The sequence below is a fragment of the Osmerus eperlanus genome, chromosome 1, assembly GCF_963692335.1.
Source record: "Osmerus eperlanus chromosome 1, fOsmEpe2.1, whole genome shotgun sequence".
In the NCBI taxonomy this organism is placed as follows: domain Eukaryota; kingdom Metazoa; phylum Chordata; class Actinopteri; order Osmeriformes; family Osmeridae; genus Osmerus; species Osmerus eperlanus.
The window spans coordinates 16,577,209-16,594,209 of NC_085018.1; the positions used below are offsets into that span (position 1 = coordinate 16,577,209).

General features: G+C 42.4%; 2 protein-coding genes across 3 annotated transcripts; one reads left to right on the top strand and one right to left on the bottom strand.

The window, feature by feature from the left end:
• Positions 1-1,621: 1,621 nt before the first annotated feature.
• Positions 1,622-12,673, bottom strand: znf831 (zinc finger protein 831). The gene is made up of 4 exons (XM_062464092.1): positions 12,631-12,673; positions 6,456-10,750; positions 4,122-4,414; positions 1,622-3,416 (listed from the first exon to the last, which is right to left on the bottom strand). Exons 2-4 carry the CDS (start codon positions 10,705-10,707, stop codon positions 2,640-2,642), a joined length of 5,322 nt encoding a protein of 1,773 aa, XP_062320076.1. The 5' UTR covers positions 10,708-10,750; positions 12,631-12,673; the 3' UTR covers positions 1,622-2,639.
• A 1,282-nt stretch (positions 12,674-13,955) lies between these two features.
• cstf1 (cleavage stimulation factor, 3' pre-RNA, subunit 1) lies at positions 13,956-17,001 on the top strand. Of its 2 annotated transcripts, none has more exons than XM_062464102.1 (6): positions 13,956-14,097; positions 14,562-14,779; positions 14,859-15,136; positions 15,250-15,447; positions 15,647-16,037; positions 16,259-17,001. In XM_062464102.1, exons 2-6 carry the CDS (start codon positions 14,611-14,613, stop codon positions 16,516-16,518), a joined length of 1,296 nt encoding a protein of 431 aa, XP_062320086.1. In that variant the 5' UTR covers positions 13,956-14,097; positions 14,562-14,610; the 3' UTR covers positions 16,519-17,001. The 2 variants fall into 2 exon arrangements, with proteins under 2 accessions (XP_062320086.1, XP_062320095.1); XM_062464111.1 differs by lacking the exon at positions 13,956-14,097 and adding an exon at positions 14,107-14,237.

Sequence of the window (17,001 nt, forward strand, 5' to 3'; positions counted from 1 at the left end):
TCGTTTCACAGTAATAATAACCAGAATGTGTTCAACAGCATTAGGGGGAGAACAGACACACATAACAGTTTTCACTCCTGAATGTGAGCAAGCTCTCCTGTTTCTAATCATTTTTGAATATTAAGAAAACGTGAAGAATGTGTTTGTGGTGATAAATTTTGTTTGGCAACCATGTATAAGAACTGTGGTGTAGCTGAGCAAAGATGATGACTCCTTTTGGTAGATTTGAACTTGAATGCAGTCATATGTACTGCAGATGGTCTGGCATGGGAACAAAACAAGGAGAGAAGTACAGCACACTTAAAGGATAACATTTACTAGGTTAAAGATACTTCATTCCATGAGTAAGTCATGGTTTTCAAGCACTCTGGCAGTCCCTTGCTGCACAGCTGTCATTCTGAGAATCCTTTTGAAATTCTCAGTGTTATCTAGGTGACTTAAATTACCTGCCTGTTTTGCTGCAATAAACAAAATGTTCCTACTCAAATCAAGAACTCACAAATGTATTATATGTCTAAATAGCTTTGATCTTGGACACAAAGAAAGAATAGTGTGAATTGGATGACTGGCTGATACAATTGATTATCCAGTTCTCCTATCCTGCCTAGGGTACTTAACTGTTAAAACATGTTCAGCCAGGCCCTGAGAGGACCACCCTTTTTCTGACCCCTGACTATGCATTGTCTTCCAAAATACTTTCTAAAGCTGTATTTTCTTTCCATTGCCACCAGTGCAGTAGTCATTTCCCACCTGTGCTGAGTTGGAGTTAGCTCAAACTCTAAGCCATCCCATTAGGGACTAGTGATAGTCATCACAGTCATCACTTTCAAGCCTCAATATACAGTGTTGCTATGTCTTGGGTCTCTTTGTTGTGGTTTATGTCTAGCTTCAATTCATCAGAACAGCACTACCCATACACACCTCTTCACATTCACACAGTTCATCACTTTAGCACAAAGAAATCTGGTATCAAAGTTTAAACTCACAACAGAAGCAGATTAGTTAAGTCGATCTGAAAACCGAATTAAAGATTCTTTGTCACTTTATCATTAATATAACCCTGATCAGTCACACACACTCATTTCTTCTCAATGACCATCAAACTACCTACCAATCCCCCAGAAATCCCACTCTCCGCTAATCTTTGCAACAATCTTTTGCAATTGTTGCAACAGACTTTCAGAAAAAACTGCATGAAAGTAGTGCTAGACTGCTCTTAGTTGACCCTCCCACCCTCTTTACAGATCTCCTCTGAAACAGATGACGTATGGCAGATGGTCCAGAGTAGAGGCCTCTGCAGACACACTAGGAGAGACAGACTCTCAACCCTCCCTTATCCAACCTTTCTCTGTTCCCCATGACTGCATGCTTAATATAGAAGTGAAAGAAGTTGAGTAATTGTAAATATATATTGTGCTGCATGTGGAAGTCCCTCCAAATGTTGCTGAAATATGAGGAGTGATAAGTAATATGTGGCACTCAGGGAAGACCATCAAGCACAGATGGAACACATTATGTTATTTTTCTGGATAAGGTTTTGCATTTAAAGTAAACATTGTTCTCTTGCTAACTCACAAATGTTTTCTGCCATCTGCAACTGATTGTTATAGAATTATTTAAAAAAAAATTATGCTGAGTGATTGAGGTGATGAAAAAAGAATGTGGCACGTTCTTTGCCTTTTGTTGTCTCGTAGGTGTATACATTGATATCCATATATATTTTCTATAAATGTGTCATATATGCAGTTTTTAGAAGCATGTATGCAAAAGAAGTTAGGAGTTTTGTTAACATTTTCTTTTTTCATTTATTCAGCATTTAATTTTAATAAACATTTGAAAAAACCCATTTTAAATAATTAAGCTATAAATCACAAGAGGGCATGGTATATCAATAAATCAATAATCAATCAATAAACCATGGGTTACTATGGTCATAGGCACATGGTGCAGCTATTTGCAATATACGTAGACTGAATCAACTGTTTTTCTGTATCTCCACCATAATACCCCCATAATACTGTGCTGCCAGCTTTTGAAAAAGAAATCTGTACTTTGACTTAATTAAATGAAACTTTGGAAAATTCCCAATAATCCCTGTGTCTGACCTATTTACACAATGCACATTAACAAGAGCGATACCATACAGCACAACAGACATCCACAGCAGACAGAAGTCTGATAGAACTTGTGCTCAGTTCTACGCCATATAAGGTATAAGTACCTGCCGTGGTTTCCTGTCGTAACACCAACCTGATGATCAATGGCTGCCTGAGTTATGAGATTTGTTTGCATGTGCTCGTTTCCTGTGATCTGCACTCCAGTGCCTTGTCAGACTGACTCACTATCAGTAAACACAGTCTGGGAAAGGGATTGCATTCTTGTGGTGGATGGTTCTTTGCCCCAGGTGCCCTAACTGGCAGTCCAACATCAGGAGATAAAGAGTTGATGCATGATTCATATGAACAGGTGTGTGTGTGTTGGGTGGCAAGGGTACAGAGCTGCAGGTGTGAGAGCAGGAGCTAATTTTGGTGGTTTCGGTTGCACGCGAGAAAGACACGTTAGATTGTGACACACACCAACTATGAGTCTATCTCGGCCAGCATTTATGTCTGCATATGTTCCTGTGTACTCCCTCCTGTCTAGAGCTCAATGATCAACTTCCCCTCATCATCGCTGCTGCCGGTGTCCTCTATATCCTCCAGGCTGCTCTGGACTGCCCTTGCCCCACTCATCAGACAGTCAGGTAGCAGGTTGGTGTGAATTTGTCCAGTTGATGGTACAGAGCAATATTTGCTTGAACTATCTTGCCTCACAAGTACATTGGTGAGTGTGGTGTAGACTGGTGCTGTAAGCTCTCTGTTGTCAGGCCTGTCCCCTGGCAGTGTGAGAGCAGAGGTTCCAATGTGTAATGGGTGCATGAGACTGTCCATAGTGTCACTGCTGTCTTGATGAGTATCCATTGTCATACTCCACAGGGCTGTACTCATATGAGCTTTATCCACAGAAATTGAGTTTGGTGTTTTCTGCCCTTTTGATGCAGATAGAGTTTTGCTAAAGCCGCACATGACCCTGGTCTCGTTTACCTGGCTATGTTGAGTAGTTTCTGTAAGGCAGGTCTCACTCTGGATGGGTTGTTTTTGTATCTTGAATAAAGGTGAGCTGACATGTAACATTTTGGTGTCCCACATTTGTTGGGGAATCCGACTACCGATAGTCTTCATTTCAGGCTCTGAAGTATTAGGAATGCTAGTATTACAGTCTTGAGCGTTCATGGGACTGGAAGTGAGTGTCATTTGCTGAGAGGGTTGAGAGGGGTTGCAGAACATTCCGGCCTGTGTCTGGGAAAAAAACTGACGAGGCTCCGCTGATAGTCCACAGTTCTGATGAGAATCTGCTTTGTCCTTTGCCTCATGGAGCTGTTATTAAGAGAATTATATTTGCGTTAGCTATCATAGATGAAAGGAATGCCACCATAACCAGACAGTCTTATTATCCTCTTCACTGAGCCATCTTATTAGATCAGTGCAGGGGCATTTTTTAAATACTTTAAAGCTTACCTGTCCTTTGAGTTTCAATTAAAATAACTGCATCAGAATTTGAAAGAATTTTAAATTTTGCTTTACATATGGTGGATGCAGAGTTTATAGTAAAGTTACCCAGCTGCATTGTGGTAACTGGTGGTGAGCTGGAGGTATGATAAATGGAACTATGTAAAATAATGCATGTCAGTTTGAATTTGTCAGAACAATGGATAGAATTAATGACTTGTACAGAACTGTGGCCTCAAACATACATTTTTAAACCTGTGATTAAAGCATTTACATTTGCAAGAAGAAAGTTTTTTGGCACATATAAGAAAGAACAATCATATGGTATTGTTACAATGAATAATTCATGCACGTTACACCACATACTGTATGAGTAAACATGATGCTGGTAAGCCTATTATGTTGACTATCTGTATGTTTTGTTGAATGCCAATGTGTAAACCATTGAGTCTGTGGTTTAAGTCTTTCTTTCTTGAATTACAAGTTGCAGTTCTATTACAGTGGCATACAGTGTCTGATATATGAAATATGTATTTGCATCTTAGCTGTAAATACATTGGAAAATGTACCAACCTCATGCCTAAACATATCTGTTTGCTGGATATGTAGATCACCTGCCTTCAGCCTGACATCCTCCCACTCCAGCACTTTGTCTCTTTTCAAACTTCTTTCTCCTCCATCCTTCTTTTTCACTCTTCCTCTGCTCTGTTCTTGCTCAGCATGTTGGTTGTCTGGTTCTCCAAAACCCTTTCTCTCCCTGGACTCTGTGGCTGCGTTGTCGGGTTGCCAAAGAGGCCTCTGAAGGCCTAGTTTTCCATTCTCCCTTTGGATAGAATCTCCTGTCAGGCAGCCTCTCTCTACATCCCCTAAGGGCACAACAACAAATGAAAAGCATTTTTATTGTGTATGTTTGTACGTGTTTGTGGAGGTTAGGGGGCCAGGGGGGCGGACATGAGTTCACAACTGTTTTATGATCCTGTCCTTCACTCATATTTAGGGTTTGGGTTGTCTGGAATGATACCCAGTCAGTGAAATGAGATTTAGATTATGGAGATTATTCCACCTGGATAATGCTATGGTATTTCAGTCAGTAACATGCTGTTGAGCTATTTTGATTTGATCTACACTATAATAAGGAACTACCCATAGATACATGCAGTAAATGTCTGACTAAATAAATCACGACAAATAAATCACGACAATAAATGTAGACAGTCACTTTCAGTCAATGTAGTGTGCTGACATACATTACACACTATATTTTGCAATGGAAGAGACAAACCCCTTTGGATTTAACAATGCAGAATATAAGAAAAAATGTCTGACATGATTTTGCATCCCATAGTAACTAAAGAAGACATTTATTGACTGTAACTTAATCACAGTATAGCTCCAACATTATATTATTTAAATTGTATGCCTTGGGGGCTTCCCGTGGCTCACCAGTAAAGTCTGAGTACCACATAGGCTGATGCCTTACCGCAGGGGCCTAGATTTGAATCCTCCTCAGACCATTTCCTGCATGTCCTACCCTCTCTCTCTTTCCCCTACATTTCCTGTCATTCTTCACTGTCTATCCCATAAAGCAGAAAATGCCATAAAATAAAATAAAACTAAAAAACATTACGCCTCATTGCATTTCTGAGACTGAGACTAACATGTGGACAATATATATTATGTTCGGTAGATAGCTATGAAGGAGGAGATATAGCAATAATTGTCTTGGTGAAAAAACAACTGGTCTGATACTCAGGGTCTATTTGGTTTGGCTGAACTCTAGCGCGTGCCCCTGTGCAGAGTTGCTTTAAGACTAGCCTGCGTTTATATTTCAAATTGCATGTCAGCTGTCTGGAAAGGAGACAGAAGCCGAATCCTCTGTTACCCAGGGGTCTGCTGTGTAAGAAGCCCCAGGGGAAGCCACTTCCTCTGACCTCCAGAGGCTCCTCTGTTGTTCCTGAAAGCATTTGATCAGTCAAAACACCACGGCCTAGTCAAGCCAAGAGGACTTGGAAGTGTGAATCAACTCTTCCTCTCTGTGCCCGGTGGGGTATTTGTTTTGACTATAGACAACACCTCGTAATAATCATCCTTTGCAGATAATTAAAGAACTATAGACATATTCAAACAATTATAAATTATTCATATTTTTGCATTACTGAACCATTGAAAGAGGTTTGAAATCATAACCAATAAAACCTACACATTCCAATAGAGTGTAGGTATGATGACTTTAGACTGGTACAAAGAAATATCCCTATATGAGACTATCTGAAGCTCAGTTGTCAACTGACCTACCTAAGCTGTAGGCTAAACTCCTGCATACACATCATAGAGGTCATGTGTTCCTAAAAGTCATTATTTACTGATCAATTGGATTTGTTAGCGAACCATTTGTAAAAAAATAATAATAATAATAATAAAGAGACACTCAACTAATTGTTTGTAAAGACCTAGAAAATAATCGTTTTAATTCAACATTTAGATTTATAATTTTTTTAATTATATTTAACGTGAAATTAGACCCATGCTCTATTTTTCCAATGCAGAAAAATTCTTTGCTTTTCAGAGACAATACTTTTTTTAACTTTTTTTTAAAACGTTTTTTTGTTTATTCAGGGTGCCTTTTGAGGCAGTTAAAGATGGAATGTCAGCTGCCTTTATTTATTTTGTACAAAACTCATTGGTCTTTTCAGCAAAGGGTGTTGTGACAAGTTGTATTACTTCTCATTTCAAAGAGAATCCCACAAGAACCATGATCATTTACTACCCCCTTGTGGAGGAAAGAGGTCATTTTTAAAAGAAATATCAGATTTCTGACAATCTGTAAACTTGATTGTGCTCACAACTGCATGATGCAGCATAAACTAAGAATAAGTTATACAATTTGATAAACATCTGTATACCTACCTGTTGTTGGGTCTTGATTGGATAAAGAGACACCAGGGGCATGTTTGGGCCTTTCCTCATGAATACTGTAAGGCTCAAAGGTAAACTGGACCAGCTGTGTGTTTCTGTGGTTACTGGAAGGTTTTTCCTCTGATTTACACTGAGCCTGGCATGGCAAAGGTACATGTACATCCAGAGATTCGATGTTGATATGGCCCACACCAAATGCTTTTGATGACATTGTATCAGAACTAGAATAGATCTTTGAGTTCACAGGTTCAAATTCCATGAAACTACTATAGACTTGTATTTCTTTTGAGTCTGGTTCTCCAGAAGTTTTACAGGCTTGGTTCTGGAAAATAGAAAGCTCCTTTTTGGGGATAGCGACACTGCTCTCAGCATTAGACTTATGACCAGAGCTTGACTGCAGGGGCAGATGGGATTCTCTAGGCATTCCCTCTGAAGTAGGGGCTTCTTGTTCCAGGGTTGTATTCTTCGTTTTTATCTTGTCCATGTTACATGTGGCTCTTTGATTTAGAGATTTGTGTTGGCTACCAGCTTCCTGTAATCCACTTCCTGAGCTGCTCTTTGCTACTGTAGAAGATGACAATGAGGAGCTGGCTGCCAGGCAGAGTTTGTGTTGGCCAGGCAGCTCATCAGAAACCTGGCCCTTTTGGCTAATAGGCTTCTTCGGGAGGACATGTTCTTCCTGTGTTTGGCTCCTTTCTGATTTCACACCTTTTGAGGAGACAGGAGCTGACGTAACCCCTGCTCGGTTCTTCTGTGTTGGTAGAAGCATGTGTTTATGAGTTCCAGGGGTAAATAATGGGTCTGGTGATGTGGATGAAACCTGTAAGAAATGTGTCTGTTGTCCTGTGTTAGTTGAAGGAGTAGATTCCATTTTGAACGGTCTCTCTGTCTGCCTTCTATTGTTGTGGTCTGTAACAGCAATGTATTGATCTGTCTGATGAAAAATTTCTGGTAAGAAGGAGTTGATGTTCTGAAGACCTTCTGAGGATGACAACTTAACCTGATTTTGAGATCCAGCCTTTTTAGGCCCCAAATCTGCATTTATATTCACTGTTGCCCTGGCGAAGTGGCTTTGTTCTTCGTGTGTGGGGTCCTTTGAATTGGCCCTTGTTTCTCCACTATAGGTAAAGAATCCAGACCCAATTGTATGGCCTTGCCTTTCAATCTGGGGCTCTATGAGAGCCAGCTGCTCATCAGATATGATCTCCAGGCAGATCTGGAGATCTGCCGTCCGAACATGAAATACATTCTGGGCAGCTGAACGCTCTGAGTCATCGTATGGAATAATGTGACAAGGTATGGCAGCTGTGTTCAACTCTTCAGTAAAACTGTTCTCTGATATTAATGAGACATTATTAGTGGAAACTGTACTGGGTGCAACAGTCAGATTCCTAACTGAGGTTGTGATAGGCGTACATGTAGCAGAGAGGTTCTTTGCAAAAGCCACAACAGGTGGATGCTGTATATATGTGGTGGGTGGTTTTGCATCCCTTTCCTGGAGTAAAATTGTCGTTGTTGTGACAGTCTCACTCTCTACTAAAGCTTTGTTGGTAGATGGCTGTTTTTCAACTGCTGTTGGTGGAGACATAACTGTGTGACTCTGATCCATACATGAGGATTCTGAGGATGGAATGTCTTTCTTTCCAGTTGTTATGGTTCTTGATGTCTGGCAGGAGGACATGGTACAGATGGTGTTATGGCAAATTATACCAGTGGGTTGATTTAAGGTCAGTGTTGAAGAGTCTGAGTCTGTTGTGTTGGGTAGCTTCAGCTGGTACTTTGGTAGAAAGTTGGTTTTAGTGGCAGTGGGATTGTTAGAGGAGAATGACGTGCTCACATAGGTTATGTTGGTCTTCATCACACACGAAGCAGAGCAGGTCATACCAACGTTGACAGGGAGCATCACTGTTTTACTGGCGTTGGGGTCAAACTGCGTCCCCAGTGAACATATGTTGTTGTCAGTTCTCTGCTTCTTAGTCTCTGAGGGAATATATCTTGTACAATTTTGATGTAGCGAGACATTGCCAGTGTGTTTTCCCCCATGCGTTACACTCTCTGCAACAGATTCAGTACTCTTAGCGTTTGCTGCTTCAGTGGTTGGTGGATGTGTTGACAGAGACAGTTTTTCCACAAAGGTTGTTTTCAGTGTGGTAAACGAGGAATCAAGATGGCTGCCTGTTTGACATACATTCCCACATGGGACAGAGGGCAGGTTGGCTGGAAGGCAGGATGGGTGACACACTGTTGCAGTGCAGTCTTTTGTAGACCCCACTGATGTGACAAGCTCCCTGTGCATTAATGAGCCCCTTCTCTGAATCCCCTGGACCACCTCATGCTCGAGGCTCATCATTGACTTTCTAGCCTTGAGAACAGTATTATTCTCAACTTTGTCTGTACTGTACAGCTTTTTAAAAGTTCCACCCCCATACATGTACCATTTGTTGTAAGCAAACTTCTGTGATTTCTTCCTGCGACACTTTTGGCTGCTTGGCTCCACACAAATGTCGTTGCTGTCGCCATCTGAGCAAAGACTGTTGGGAAAGACCTCCTCCAGTGATGATGTCAAAGCGAGGCCTTCTGTTGCCGGGTTGCAGTCCATGGCTGCTTGGCGTACTAGTGGGCGATGATTGGACACCTGCTGGTCTACAGAGTTTGTGCCAAAGCCTGCTGGGTATGTGTGTCCCGAGCTGCCTCTTCTGGCTAAAGTTATAAAATTTCTGTTGTGGGGAGAGGCTGTGCTGCTCCTCTCTGAGTGCTGAATTCCCACACTGAAGGGCAGGGAACTGCTGCGTGTCAGGGGAACATGTTCTACGCTGGAGGAGTGTTGGCTGGGCACAGAGCTGTACAGAGCTGCCCCTCTGTCTGCTTTCTGCCAACTTAATGCAGTATTAGAGGGTTTGCTGGTCTTTATCTCAAAGTGAAATGAGTCTTTGTAGGTGTATGGCATGGGGAGGTCAATACTCCCTTGCTTGGACAACATTGTCTTCCGAGGCCTCACGTTTTCCAGGTGTTTATCATCCACTACTGCATCATTCTCAGATATCAGTTTGGAGATCCTTTCCTCCAGTTTCTTCTGTTCCTGCTGTGATACACTGGATTTGGTCTCTGAAGTAGTAAGGTCAGGCTTGGTGGAGATGTGTGTGGTGTTAGGCTGGCTGTGGACTTCCAGACTGGACTCGACAAGGGATTCCATGCTGTGGTCAGGCAGCACAATCCCAGGACTGGTGGTCCAGGGCAGCTCACTACTCTCACTGAATCCGGAATCTGTGCTGTCATGGCTCTGGGATTTTCCTCTTGATACAGAATTCTCCCAATGTTTGGAAAACAGGGTTGCCTCTTGCCTCTGGAGGGGGAGATGACGATTTGGAGCCACTCGAGGCTTTGTATTTTCAATTGTTTTATCTTTCTCTTCATCATTTGTCTTATCAGAGTAATTCATACCCTCAGATTTTGTACATTGGACCAAAGAGACATTATGGTCATTTCCAGGTGCAAGAATAAGGCCCACCAAAGCAGCCTGGTGCAGGGCCCAGCCTGTCTCTGGACCAACCTGAGCAGTAGGGGGCAGCACAGAGCTAAATGGAGAGATGGCTTGACAGAGAGATGCACTAACCTCCATGTTTTGATTCCCAGAGTCCCCACTGAGGACATCTAAAGACAGGCTGGTGGTACAAGTATCCCCGGAGCTGCTCAAGCTGTCTTGGCTGCCTAAACTGCTCTGCTCAGACTCAGATGAGAGACGGGCGTGGGCCTGGGTGCGTTTGTGCTTGTAGAGGTTGCTCTGGGTCTTGAAGAAGACGCCACAGGTAGTGCAAGGGTAAGGCCTCTCCCCGGTGTGGCAGCGCAAGTGCTTCTCCAGCACACTGGGTTTCAGACAGTCCCGGCCACAATGAGGGCACAAATGCTTCCCTGCAGACTTGGGTCTGGCTGCAGACATGGCTGTCCCTGGGCTAGGTCCCTGATGAAGCTCTAGCCCTCCAGGGAAGTGGAGCGTCAGGAAGGGAAGTGCCTCTTTGGCATATAGAGGCGGCACTGGCAGATGCAGGTGGGCGGATTCCTGGGTGGCTGCAGGTAGCTGGGCTTGTGGGTGTATCTGTGCCCGGAGAGGTGGTGGCGCAGCAGGTATCGTGTGGACGAGCATAGTCGTCGGTGGGGCCTGGACGTGCATCCTGTTTTCACTCTGCGCTGAGACTGAGCTGCCGAGCACAGAAACATTCACAAAGCCCTGCCTGCCAGTCTCCATGGCAACAGCCGTTGTGATGTTCCGATGCAGGGCCTTTAATTACCTGCAAGAGAAACATCGTTTTCATTAGGCCTTCTGCTCGGCATGATCAAAGAATCTATTTCTGTTTGAATGGGAATGCTGCTCTGGTCTGTGGTTTATAGTGCAAGGCATACAAGTCTTCATTTTCTGAGACATAAACTGTAATTAAACTAGACTGGGATGAATACAATAAGAATGATACAAATAAATATGAATTAGAAACAAAGCATGCCATTAGAGTCAACATTTCAGGGTTTTTTTAGTTGTGAAGATGATGACGATAGTAGTGGGACAACGTTTCTGGGCTACATCAAAGCTAGACTATGCTGTCAAGGTGCAGTATGACACAATATGATTATTATGACAATTTGCAGTGCAGGCGATGCATGGAAATGAATGCAAGCTAACACGTAGACTCACACACACATACACTGACACACACAACACATGCACTACATAGCCATGAATGTGGTAAGAGATTGACCCATCAGAGAGAGATAGAGAGTGAGATAGAGAGAGAGAGAGAGACAGCTGTGTCTCATCTGTTGAAATGTGCATGCTGTTGTCTAGATCAGTACACATAAACATATTAGCCTAAATGTATTTTCAAATGTATACATTAAAAAATATCTTTAAGCAAAAGAAGATGTAGTCCTACAGTATGAAAACAGTGTGGCTCAGTGTGACACTGTTGGTATGAGTCACAGATATCCTCATTTGCATTATGATTGTATCAGCCTTAGAATTGTTGGTGGCTTAAAGACGTCTGTTTGATGTGAGTGCAGCTAAAGCACACCCACGCCAAACACTTTCTGCGGCACATTTTACAATGTCAAGTTGTTTTCTGCTCCCCCGTTCATTTGACTTGAACATCTATTCCTTTTTTTCTAACTTATCCTCAAAATATTCTAAATTATAATGCTCAAAGTAAAGTTACACAGTCAATGAGAAGCTCTTCCTCATACAGTACCCTGCTATCATTTCCAGTCAGATATGTAAATTTCTGGCATTCATGGACATACAGCCTCCTAACCTTTACTTGACTGAAATAGATCACGTGAACACATAGCATTTAGTGACTAACCTTTTCCTGAAAAATAATACAATTATGATCAAATAGTTTCAAAGACATTTGGCTTTTGTCTATTGGAGAACTTGGCATATCTGTGTATACTGTAGGTTTATTCTAAACCGAACAAATATGAGACTGTAAATTCACATGTGTGCTATCAAAAAACCTATATTAATATATACCAACCAAAGTTTAGACAAAAAAACAAACAAATTGAAAGAAATTTACAGATTAGAAAGTTTAAAGTAACACCTGACCACAAACCAAAGTCAACAATATCTTACTTTTCCAGACAGTTGCACCAAATCCACTTCTAATACAATACTGTCCATATAGGTCAACTGGCAAGCTTACAGCATTGTTTATGCTCAATACTGTACTAAACATGCTTACGTCTGTGAGTCATGAAGACTTCTTTTAAAGCAGTTTGGCAGTTTTTTTTAATCAAATCTTTACTGTTTGCAGAGGAAATGTTTCTGCTGAAGACGACATAGGAACCCTGTAAGCGATGCAAATGAGACCGAATATGCACTACGAGAGAAGGGGGAGTGAGAAAGAGACAGAGAGAGAGAATGAGAGAGAGAACAAGAGAGGGAACTGCAAAGAGAGACAGAGATCAACACGAGGGAGAAGTGACAGTGCTGTTAAACAAAGACTTTCGATGCATAAGTTGACAAGTACAGAGAGAGATCAGCAAAAGAAAGAAACAGAGAAGAATATGAACTGAAAAGCACAGATGGTCACATTCTGAGTATGAGGAATTGCAGAACTGAAAGTATCAACAACATTTGCAATAGAAGGAGGAAGTTCTCTGACGCATCCAGCCTTACCTGTTACAGTACATCTCTCCCAGACTGACTGACTCACTCTAACATCAACACACTGTGAGCCGCTACCTGAATACTTCCTCTGATAAAATCTCTCTGCTTTCCTTCCTCTAACCACACCTCACCCACCCACTCGCAGGGCACAAGAAAGATTCAGTGGGTGTAGTCAGCAAATCATAGGGTTGCGCTGGCATTGTCGTTGCCCATGAGGGTAAACAGATAATAGATGGAAGTGTTTGCAGAGAACATCCCACCCACTATCATAACCACAGCCTTTTTTGCCAATGTATGCATAGTCCCATCTGTGTCCATGAGTATAGGTGTCTTATGTGTTTAAGAGGGCAGAGGAGTGGAGGCTGCTTTAGGGAATAACAAAAAGTTTCAGTCTGCAAATGTATTCTGTTTTTGAGGGGAATACCAATAGTGCAATATGTATTCATGTGAATGGTTACTTAAGACTGGTGTAAAAAATGACAACTGCTATCCTACAGTCTATTGTATATTTTCTTCTCTAACAGCAAGATTTTTTAGTCACGGAGTAAAAACAAATTGATATTTTTCAAAAGAAATGACCTCTTCTGATCCCAAAAAAGCCACAAGTTATTATTGTACAAACAGAGCACACTTTCTGTCCATGTGTGCAGTCTTTTTCTCTGCTTTGTGAGATGTTGATAAAGCGAGCATCATTCTGCACTGTCTAGGCTGTAAAGGCCTAAAGGCCACTGACACTAGCCGACTGTGTGAACTAGGTCTTCAACCACTTTCAGGTGGCAGGATTGTAAAATGGTGTCAACAGAAGAAATCAGCAGTACACCAGTCTCCAAGGCAACTGAGGGGGGATGGTTGTGTTGGCATGGTAACGAAACACCTCCTGCCATTCTCGAAATGTGTTAAGGAGTTTTGGCAGAGGACTGACTAATACAAATGTTAAAGTTATTGGTAGCTTTAGCACCTGACTATTGTCTACCACACATATTGTGTTTGATAGATCAGCATTAATAACTCGAGGAATATTTTGTATTATGCGCCAAACCGATATACTGACACTGCTACGTGACTTAAAGGATAACTAAAACAAAAATGCAACAATTAGATCAAAAATTTCGGAGCAACTAAAAAATCTCATAGACAATTGCTACCAATACTTGCGCGCCCCCGTCTGGATTTCTCAGAATGCGCATTTGCGCTCTCTGTCTATGCCGTATTTATATGAAAATCGAAGTCTAATACTAAGAACTGGTCCAGAATATTTTTGCACATTTTGGCCAATGCATTTTTTTTTTACATTCGGGTAGGCCAACTGCTCCTAGATCCGTTCTTAACGTCTGACTGTCTGACTGTGTTATGGACGACTTCCTTTCGGCTACAACGTGGCGTACACATGACGCAAATACGTTGAGTTTGGAGAATTCAACCTACGGCGCACATTTAGCATGCAGCGCTTTTGGAAACAGCGCCTCTCTTATCAAGGTAGTATTGTAACTAGCTAGCTTATTAGCTGCTTCAATTCAAGTGAACATATGAAGTAGCTACTTTAGATACTGTAAAATACTTGACATATTTATTTAGCTATTGAGGTCATCTTAACGCACTCCACAATGACTTGCTAGGTACTGTATCTATGCTAGGCTACGTTATATTAGCTGGCTTCGACTGCTGCACTCAGTGCTACTTAGCCAGCTAGCAAGTTTCATTGATTACATTTGGCAATAGTACTACCGAACTTGCTCTCTAGGTAGCCATTAGCAATCCATTACCGCAGTTGTCTAGCTAGCTAGCTAGCTACAAAAGTGTGCCCGGTAGTAAAGTATACAACCAGAGCAATTATACTAGCTATATAAATGTAACCAAAAAGCGTCGGCAAAGCTAACAGATATGAATTATTTTATATGCTGGTGATGACTAACGTCGTGCATGTGTTGTTTTTATTTCAGATACTTTTTTGTAATCGTCACATCTGAAAATCATAACTTGCTAATTAAGATGTATCGCCCTAAACCGACTTTAAGGGACCGACAGCACCTATACAAGCTTATAATCAGCCAACTTCTCTATGATGGCTACACCAACATTGCCAACAACCTCATCAACGAGGTGAAGCCACCCAGTGTGGTGTCACCATCTGAACAGCTGATGCAGCTTGCAAAAATTGGTATGTTGGATTTGTATAGCTTGATTTTCACGTTTCTATGCAATGACAGTAAAACGTATAAACCTATCATTTGTCACAGGTATGGAAAACGATGATAGTGCAGTTCAATATGCCATTGGTCGGTCAGACACAGTGGCACCTGGTGTGGGAATTGACCTGGAGTTTGACGCAGATGTGCAGACCATGTCTCCCGAAGCCTCAGAATACGAGACCTGCTATGTAACATCTCACAAGGGGCCATGTCGTGTTGCCACTTACAGCCGTGATGGCCAACTCATTGCCACAGGCTCTGCTGATGCCTCCATCAAGATCTTGGACACAGAGCGCATGCTGGCTAAAAGTGCCATGCCCATTGAGGTGAGGCTTGTCTGAGAGACAGGGAGCGCAGCCATCATCACTCATCATTTACCATGAAATGTTGCACGTTGGAAAGTTGTAGCTGTGCCCTCATGGCTCTCTTTGTTCTGTAGGTGATGATGAATGAGACCGCCCAGCAGAACATGGAGAACCACCCAGTGATTCGGACACTGTATGACCATGTGGATGAGGTCACTTGCCTTTCCTTCCATCCTACTGAACAGATCCTAGCCTCTGGATCCCGTGACTACACCCTCAAACTCTTTGACTACTCAAAACCGTCTGCGAAAAGAGCTTTTAAGCATATTCAGGTAAACTTCTGTTGATACTATTCTCTATTTACAATACAGCTCTTTTGTGATCTTTATCCACCAAATGTTTATTATTTTGTGATGTTTATTCACAAAAATGTGTTGCCCACCAGTCCTCTCTCCTTGCACATATACATTTTATGCATTTGACTCAATGGCTTTATTCCTGACTGTCCACTTCTGGGAATCCACTCCACAGGAAGCGGAAATGCTTCGGTCTATATCCTTCCATCCATCAGGTGACTTTCTGTTAGTGGGAACCCAGCATCCCACCCTGAGACTCTATGATGTCAACACCTTCCAGTGCTTTGTATCATGCAACCCATTGGACCAGCACACAGACACCATCTGTTCCGTCAACTACAACCCCAGTGCCAACAGTTATGTCACATGCAGCAAGGATGGCAGCATCAAGCTGTGGGATGGAGTGTCAAACCGTTGTGTGACCACCTTTGACAAGGCTCACGACGGTGCTGAGGTCTGCTCTGCCGTATTCTCCAAGAACTCAAAGTACATTCTGTCAAGTGGGAAAGACTCTGTGGTAAAGCTGTGGGAGATCTCTACTGGACGCACACTTGTCAAGTACACAGGTGAGGATGCTACCTTAACACATAAAGCTGTAATGACAAATGGATAATGTTATGAGATACACTGTTAAATCTGGTATCAGATTAACAAGTGGTCCATTTTTGTCCATCGACACCTGCTTGCCCATATGCAATACTGAACGTAAGAGCCTTACCTGCATCTCCTGAGATGATGATTTATTTTGAGAAAGTCCAGTGTTACAGTGTCGTCCCTCTTCTCACAGGTGCGGGCTTGAGTGGTCGCCAGATGCACCGCACGCAGGGTGTGTTCAACCACACAGAGGACTACGTCCTTCTGCCTGATGAGCGCACCATCAGCTTGTGCTGTTGGGACTCGCGCTCGGCCGAGAGGAAGAACCTTCTGTCCCTGGGCCACAACAACATTGTCCGCTGTATTGTCCACTCGCCCACCAACCCTGGCTTCATGACCTGCAGCGATGACTTCAGGGCCCGCTTCTGGTACCGCCGCACCACCACAGACTGAGGGAGCAGGGATCCCACTGAACCCTCATAGCCGAACAGGTCCTGCAGGCCTGATGACAGTCACTAATCTTTCACCATCAGATCCTCTTTCTGTAGCTTTTTGTAGCTAACAAAGTTTTGAGGACATTTTGTTTTAAACTTGCTTTTCTGCCAGTGGCAGTGGTATTCAGGACTTCTGATTACCTTGAAGCCATCGTCTCACTGTTTGCATCCTCATCGAGCCACAGCCTGGGGGCGCTGTTTTCCATAGATGTTGGGATAATATTTCTGAATGACCATTGCAGCACAATATTCAATTTTAAACAGAGCCTATTTTAGGATCTAAATTGCATCTAACCAGACAAACATTGACATGTGGCTACAAGTCTTTCCACACAGTTTTGGTGGGGGAAAAAGAATGACTTTAGTTGACAATTCTTTGTATTTTGTTTCTGTACTGTATACATTGTGTCAATTTTTTTTATTAAAGGCAATTATTTCCATA